At 39.7% G+C, this 8053-nt stretch overlaps 1 protein-coding gene across 4 annotated transcripts in view; it reads left to right on the plus strand.

Moving 5' to 3' along the window:
• IQGAP2 (IQ motif containing GTPase activating protein 2) overlaps positions 1-8053 on the plus strand; it is a 283664-nt gene that overhangs the window by 249950 nt on the left and 25661 nt on the right. For all 4 annotated transcript variants that reach the window (XM_005858052.2, XM_014549911.1, XM_005858054.2 and 1 more), the window contains 5 exons: positions 602-765; positions 2567-2791; positions 4301-4441; positions 4794-4878; positions 5270-5502. In XM_005858052.2, the coding sequence (XP_005858114.1) occupies positions 602-765; positions 2567-2791; positions 4301-4441; positions 4794-4878; positions 5270-5502 (848 nt within the window). The remainder of the gene's footprint in view (positions 1-601; positions 766-2566; positions 2792-4300; positions 4442-4793; positions 4879-5269; positions 5503-8053) is intronic.

An 8053-nucleotide genomic window follows, 5' to 3' on the forward strand; every position in this document is an offset into this window, starting at 1 on the left:
CTGGCTGCCGGCTGCCATCTTGGCTGACAGTTAATTTGCATATACTCACTGATTAGCCAATGAAAAGGGTAGCGGTCGTACGCCAATTACCATGTTTCTCTTTTATTAGTGTAGATTATGGCCATCCCACTGTCTTCACATTCAAACATATCCTTTTCTTTTTTATTTTTAGTCTCAGAATAAGGGATGTTTCCTTTTATTCATTCATCACTTCTTCTAGGACAGTGTATTTAGCTGGGCCTTTTCAGATACCAGATTCTATTTGCCACCCCCTCTCTCTTCAGTGTTTCGAAAATAAACATTCATGTGTGGCTCAAAATGGGTAACAGTGTAAAGTATATATGTTTCATTAAATATATCACATAGCATATAAAATTTAAATCCTCTCATAACTTTCTAATGTAACTTCCTATAGTATTACTATGATTACTATTAAGATTAGCTGACAACTTTTAAAGTCTTATTTTGTGCCAGATACTCTTCTATTTGCTGTATACACATTAAGTCATTGACAGGGAACTGGGTATTCTTCTCTGATTTAATAATATATCAACATACAGATTTCAGGTGGGTTTTTTTCTTCCTCCCTCTTTTGTTTTAGACCAATCCTTTATACCTGGCTAAGCTGATTTTCCAGATGCCACAGAACAAGTCCACTAAATTTATGGATACTGTTATTTTCACACTATACAACTATGCTTCCAATCAGCGAGAAGAATATCTACTTCTCAAGCTTTTTAAAACCGCTCTGGAAGAAGAAGTAAAGTATGTATATAAATAATTCTTATAAGTTATTTATACCTATTAAATATATCAAGTTTCTTAAGAAATTTCTACATCATTATAGGTTATGCAGGTACAACTTGCCCCCATAAGTGATATCATTTCTAATGCTAAACTAACTTTCGATTCTATACAACAACTGAAAATCAAAAGCTTTTTTGAAAGTCAGTAAGAAAATTTAACTTAATTAAAATTATGTAAGTAATAAAGCCACAAGATAAGGATCTCTGCTAAATAGTGTTCCCTTCTTATAAGCTTATTTTTGCTAATTTGCTAATTTGTTTTCTCAGTAAATGTAAAAAAATAAAGTGTAGGTAACTATAATGAATGGACAAAAAATAATAATAATAACACACACACAAAAAAAATCAACACATGAGGAATGCCCTTAGCCAACTAGATGGACCTTAACTTTCTTCCTGACTTCTTGACACCTGAAACATATTAGCTAGGCCCTCTGCCCTCAGGGTGTCTATAAACCAGCATGAGAAATAGAATTCATGAGAAATAGTAATGCTGTGCCAAAGAATAAGGTAAGAACTAATGAATGAAGCGCACAGTGTAACATCAGAGGGATGGTAAGAAGTTTCAATTAGGTCAGTTGATAAAGATATTATGGAAGAGGAGGCAGTTGGCCCAAAGCCTTGAAGAATATCTATAGTTTTATAAGAAGAAATGGAAAAAGGAAATAAGGCACAGTGATGATAGAAGCAGCATGGGCCGAGGTACAAGAAAAAGAAGATTAGTCTCTCCAAGATGTGACTTAATTAGTGACTATTAGTGGTTGAGCCAGATTATGGAAGATAGTGAGGACAGGACCACCTGATGAGCCTCTTACTCCCTGGAAAGCTATAAGGTTTTGGAGAAGGGATGTGGACATGACCACATTGGGTTTAGAAGATTGACCAGCTGGCCATGTATGAACAGGATGAATTGGAGCTACACAGATCAGAGAATGAGAAGGAGAAAGATAGTTTGTGCTTTTAATATACTCAGTAGGACGTGGATGAAAATATCCAGCAGAAAACTGGAAATTCAAGACTAACTCCCAGGAAAGAGATGGGGAATAGATATCAGATCAAAGGATAGGCTGCAGAGATATGGTCATTGCAGTTGTGCCTGAGCGAGATCTGAGGAGAGAACATGTAGAAGGTGAAGGAAAACAAATCAAAGGTGGGAAGAGGAGACAGCAAAAGAAACAAAATGGATGACTAGGTAAGACCCTGGCACTCTGAGACCCTAAAGGGAAAGCCAGTGGAAACGGGAGACAGTGGTCCAGTGGGGGGGGGGGGGGGGGGAGGAGAGGTTGCTCAGAGATGGAAGGTTGGAGAGAGGGAAGGTCAGAGAGTTGGCAATCAGAAATAAAGAAGATTTCTCTCAGCCCTGTGATGGAGACAGAAGCCACATAGCCTAGAATTTGAGTGGGACTTAAAGAAGTGGAGATAGTCCAGTCAGTCAAGAAAGTTATTTTTGAAATTTGGTAACTAGAGAGGGCACAGTACTTGTACAGTGTCCCCCAGTGTTATTAGTCTTGGTCCATTTTCAGTTCCTTCCTGCCTCCTAGATTGAGATTACGGCAGAGAAACTAATTTTAAACCCTTAAATTTCTCAAATCAGAAACATTCATCTTAGAAATGACAGCTTCCTTTTAAGTCATACTATCTTTGATCGTCAATGGAGAAAAATATAGCCCCAGGAAGCCCTCGCCTGCCAGAGAGAATATACATTGTTTAAAACTATCCACAGAGGCAAACCATTTTGTTTTGGGTTGGGCTTTTTTTAGATCAAAGGTGGACCAGGTACAGGACATCGTTACTGGGAACCCTACAGTCATCAAGATGGTCGTCAGCTTCAACAGAGGCGCCCGTGGACAGAACACGCTGCGCCAGCTCCTGGCTCCAGTGGTGAAGGAGATCCTGGATGACAGCTCCCTGGTCATCAACACGAACCCTGTGGAGGTGTACAAGTCTTGGGTGAACCAACTAGAAACACAGACTGGAGAAGCCAGGTAACGAAGCCAGGAAGATGTTGTTTTCCAATCATGCTTCATGATCATTTTTACATGTGTATTATATATATTCTTAAACTCTGTCAAGCTCTGTTAAAAGAACAAAACGTACTGTGCAAATTCCATTCAATCCAAGATGAAAGGTAACTCCCTTTAACTTACGGTGCAGGTCACATTCTTAGAGTACTGCTCATCTTGATAGTACACGATGTTGTAACATTTCAGTACCAGTTGATCCCCAAAGCCACAACTTCCATAATTCTCTCCCTTGGTTATTCTTTGTGTGTTTCTAAACTAGATCTAGAGATGGTACACCTGATAATACATACTTTTTTAGACTTACTTACCTCCCTTTAACTTACGGTGCAGGTCACATTCTTAGAGTACTGCTCATCTTGCTAGTACACGATGTTGTAACATTTCAGTACCAGTTGATCCCCAAAGCCACAACTTCCATAATTCTCTCCCTTGGTTATTCTTTGTGTGTTTCTAAACTAGATCTAGAGATGGTACACCTGATAATACATACTTTTTTAGACTTACCAAGTGAGTAACTTTAATGTGTAAGCAGCAACAAGCCAGGTGGGATTGGCTTGTTCTAGGCGGTGGTTTTTTAGATCTAAGCAAGCCCAGTTTTTCATTGCCTGCAAAAGGATGCCTTGTGAAATCATGAAGATATGCACAGAGAACTCTGGTTGTCATAGCAGCATTTGTAATAGCAAAAGTTGGGCAAAGTCAAAATATTTAGCTTTGGGGAATTTGTTAAATAAATGTTTGTGTGACATAATGGAGTAGTCAGTAACTATTTGGAATCATGGTATAGAAATCTATTTATTGGCATGGAAAAATGTTCACAATTTAGTTTTCAGTTGCAGTTAAGTACAGTGACTCATTTTCTTTAAAAGGAAATACTTGTACGCACACACAAATATACAAGTACACACAGAATCTGTATGGGGAGTGAACTGCATTGTATCCATGAGTGTATAAGGCCCATATACACACGTGCATAGATGGAGGACCCAGAAACTGTGGACTAAGATCACAAGTACACATAGGATCTGTATGGGGAGTGTATATACACGAACTGCATTGTACCCATGAGTGTATAAGGCCCATATACACATGTGCATAGATGGAGGACCCAGAAACTGTGGACTAAGATATGAAAAGTGGTTTTCTGTAAATTCGTATTTTTTTTTTCTTGTTGGCTTATATGCAGTTCTTTTCTGTAAAAGAATTTTTAAAAAGAGGAAGAAAGTTAGCTGGTTCGGCCAGTTACTTTGCCAGAAGAGCTCAGAGGGAGAGCCCGGAATGCCCTGCTCCCCTACTGGCAGAGGACCATCTGGGCATGTGAGGATTCCCCTCACTTAGCAAACCTTTTGTCCCTGGAGACAGTGGGCAAAGTCCAGTTCACTATACAAAGCTTAACTATAGGATCAACTTGGCAAGGATACAAATGCTTGTACCTACGCCCCATAAAATTGCAAGCCCTTGTTGTGTTTTCAGCAACCTGCCTTACGATGTGACCGCAGAACAGGCTCTGACATACCCCGAAGTGAAAAGTAAACTGGATGCATCCAATGAGAGCCTGCGCAGGGTCACCAACAAAGTCCTGAATTCCATCATTTCCTCCCTTGATCTACTGCCGTAAGTTCTGTTATTAGCAACTTTAGCATTCTTTGCTGAAAGTTCTTGAAATAATACGTAAAATAAACCCCAGTAGTGAAGATAGGAATTTTCTCTCATATTATATTTACCGTTTTAAACATTTGCCTACATTTGCATTTTAAATTCATAACTGTTCTCCAAAGAGGAAAGTCTACAAACCCGTATTCAGTTACTGTCATCCATGGAAGTCCTTTGATTCCGTTACCATCTCATGTTATGTTTAATTTTAGGAAAATGCTCAGCTTTCGTTGACTGGAACAATTGCTGTGTATTCCTTTCTCACTTAGGTTTTTTTTCCATTACTTTCTTTTGTCATCTGTTTTACATGTAGTTATGGATTGAGGTATATAGCCAAAGTACTGAAGAATTCAATCCATGAGAAATTTCCCGATGCAACAGAAGATGAGCTATTAAAGGTAGATGTTCAAGGGTAATCTCACCATAGCTTCTCTTGGGGGTGTGAGCCAAAATTACCAACACACCATTTTGTAAGATTTCTTTCACCTTCTATGACTATTTATAATAAGCTGCAGGTCTATTTCTAACAGTTATTGTAATTGTTGATTATGGAGATCTTACACATGATTGAGATTCTTTATATTAGATCATTTGGGGGGCAGTAGCATATTTTTCACCAAAAATAATTTTGTTAATTCTATTAATGAGTGATTATATTCACTACCTTTATTTAACTCCTTGTATTAGAAAATAATTTGCTTTCTTGGGAAACGTCAATGAATATTTACTTTCGAAAAAACCCAAACCCTTGAGTTTTCTCTCTTAAAATAGTCTTCTCCATCACTCCAGATTGTTGGAAACCTCCTGTACTATCGGTACATGAACCCAGCTATCGTAGCTCCAGACGGCTTTGATATCATCGACATGACGGCCGGTGGTCAGATCAATTCTGACCAGAGGAGAAACTTGGGAACGGTGGCCAAGGTCCTTCAGCATGCGGCCTCCAACAAGCTGTTTGAAGGAGAAAATGAGCATCTCGCATCTACAAACAATTATTTATCAGAGACGTATCAGAAGTTCAGGTGAGAGGGGTCATTTTGGAGAAACTTGCAAAGTGGTGCAAAAGAATAATGTATGTTCTGTGTTCAGAGCTAGAGTTGGGGGGCAGGAACCTCAGGTGGCCGTGTGCACTTCTACAAGTGAGCACTGAGGGGAAGAGGAAGAGGGACAAGCAGGCTGGGTCACTCTGTCTGTTGCTCCCCATCCCACCTCCAGAGCCCTGTTACATTGACTTATCCCCCTATGTATGATTTTTACTCATTGACAAAATGAAATACTTACTCTTGGTGGCATGCTATAGGCCAGTGATGGCGAACCTTTTGAGCTCGGCGTGTCAGCATTTTGAAAACCCCTAACTTAACTCTGGTGCCGTGTCACATATAGAAATTTTTTGATATTTGCAACCATAGTAAAACAAAGACTTATATTTTTGATATTTATTTTATATATTTAAATGCCATTTAACAAAGAAAAATCAACCAAAAAAATGAGTTCGCGTGTCACCTCTGACACGCGTGTCATAGGTTCGCCATCACTGCTATAGGCTTATAGAAGTTAGAATTAAAATAGCTGATTTTTGCTTTTTTGAACTTAAGGGTTTTGTGTGTTTTTAAGAACTTGTTCAATCAGGAGAAACTTGCCTTACCTGCATCAAACAATAAGTAGGAAACTGAGTAGTTGGTTTGAATGGTTGGGGAGGTCCAGCTTTTGTGCTTGTGAGGGTCACGTGTGTGGATGGGTTCTGTTCTAGTCTCGAACCTTTCCTGATTATTCACGTAAGACTGAAGCCTATTGACTTTCAAAGCAGCTCCAGAGCCCATCACTGGTTATTCCACAGGGACATGAAAGGAGTGAGAGTGGCAGGAAGAGCCCCTCACGTGCTGCTCTCTGAGGAAGCGTGTCCATCTTGGCCTTCAGTTTCTCTTGTCTGCCATTCAGTCAGAGAAGCATGACGTAACCGTGGCCTCTCCCACTCCTCACTTGGAAAATGATAACTTCCCATTCCTCAGTTGTGATCTGGGTAGTGATTTATCTCCTGACAAAGATCTGATTATTGATCTCTATTTGGAATTTGTGGCCTCCTATTAAAAACATCCCCCAAATCCTCCCATTATAGGAAGTTTCAGTTTCTCAAACTGCTAAGGTTAGGTCTTCTCACTGACTGAAAAAATAATATCCATTTCCCTGTAAACCCTTACTTGCTGTGGCAGCTTCCCTCTACTTTTTTCTCAGATTATACCTGTTAATCATCTATGTTCCCAACTCTTCAAAATCCTCCCCTCAACGCTTAAATTCCTCTGTTTTTCCCTCTTCCTCTAATGCTTATTCTTTATATACTTAAGCAACTCATGATAAATTACAGACAAAAAAGTGCAGAAAACCAGTTGTCAGATGGGAACATGCTCCTGCCCACCCCAGCATGGCTGCCTGCCATTCACCTCCCCCAGCCTTGGGGTGGGAAGGCAGAGGTCAGTTCTTGTGCACAAAAGCCTCGGGTACCCTTAGGATATACACCAAGGATCCTTTGAGGCATCTGAAGTATTTACAACTTTATGGAATAGAACACCTACTCTCCCTGTGAGAGGATCACTCCAAAACGGTGATGCCAGCCCACCTGGCTTTCTTGCTCTCTCTGTCTACACTTCCCATAGCTTAAAATAGCAGACGTTTTAGAGTCTGGGTTCTGGAGGAATGGGGCACTGTATGCAGTTGTGTGTCTATCCTTAATAGTATTTCCATCAGCCACAACTGTTGTTTGGATCAACTGAGTAGAGAAGACGTAACTCAAACTTTTGTCAAATTGATAACAGAAGCTCTGAAGGGTTGCTAGAGTATTGAAGGTCTAGGACAGTGATGGCGAACCTATGACACCCAAACTCATTTTTTTGGTTGATTTTTCTTTGTTAAATGGCATTTAAATGTATAAAATAAATATCAAAAATATAAGTCTTTGTTTTACTATGGTTGCAAATATCAAAAAATTTCTATATGTGACACGGCACCAGAGTTAAGTTAGGGTTTTTCAAAATGCTGACACGCCGAGCTCAAAAGGTTCGCCATCACTGGTCTAGGAGCTTGTGACATTTAAAGTAGCAAATTTGACCTGGCCGGCATGGGTCAGTGGTTGAGCGTTGACCTATGAACCAAGAGGTCACGGTTCGATTCCCAGTCAAGGCACATGCCTGGGTTGCGGGCTTGATCCCCAGTGTGGGGCATGCAGGAGGTAGCCAATCAATGATCTCATCATTGATGTTTCTCTCTCTCTCTCCCTCTCCCTTCCTCTCTGAAATCAATAAAAATATATTTTAAAAATATAAAGTAGCAAATTTGGTTGTTTTTTTAATTGTTTTCTGTAGGGAGTCTTTATTCTTAGATCAAGGATTAATAGTCTTGATATTTTTGTTTAAATTTTAGGGCCATTTTTAAAATAATACATATTAAATGACCTGCCCATAATTTGATTATATTGAGTCACTAACAGGGCCCGTCTGAGGAGTTGGGTTAAACATCCAGAAACATGGACTCGGCTTCCACAGTCAGGAGCCAGCCTGGAAGATGCTGTAACAACTCCCC

This window comes from Myotis brandtii, unplaced genomic scaffold, assembly GCF_000412655.1.
Source record: "Myotis brandtii unplaced genomic scaffold, ASM41265v1 scaffold115, whole genome shotgun sequence".
Classification (NCBI taxonomy): Eukaryota; Metazoa; Chordata; class Mammalia; order Chiroptera; family Vespertilionidae; genus Myotis; species Myotis brandtii.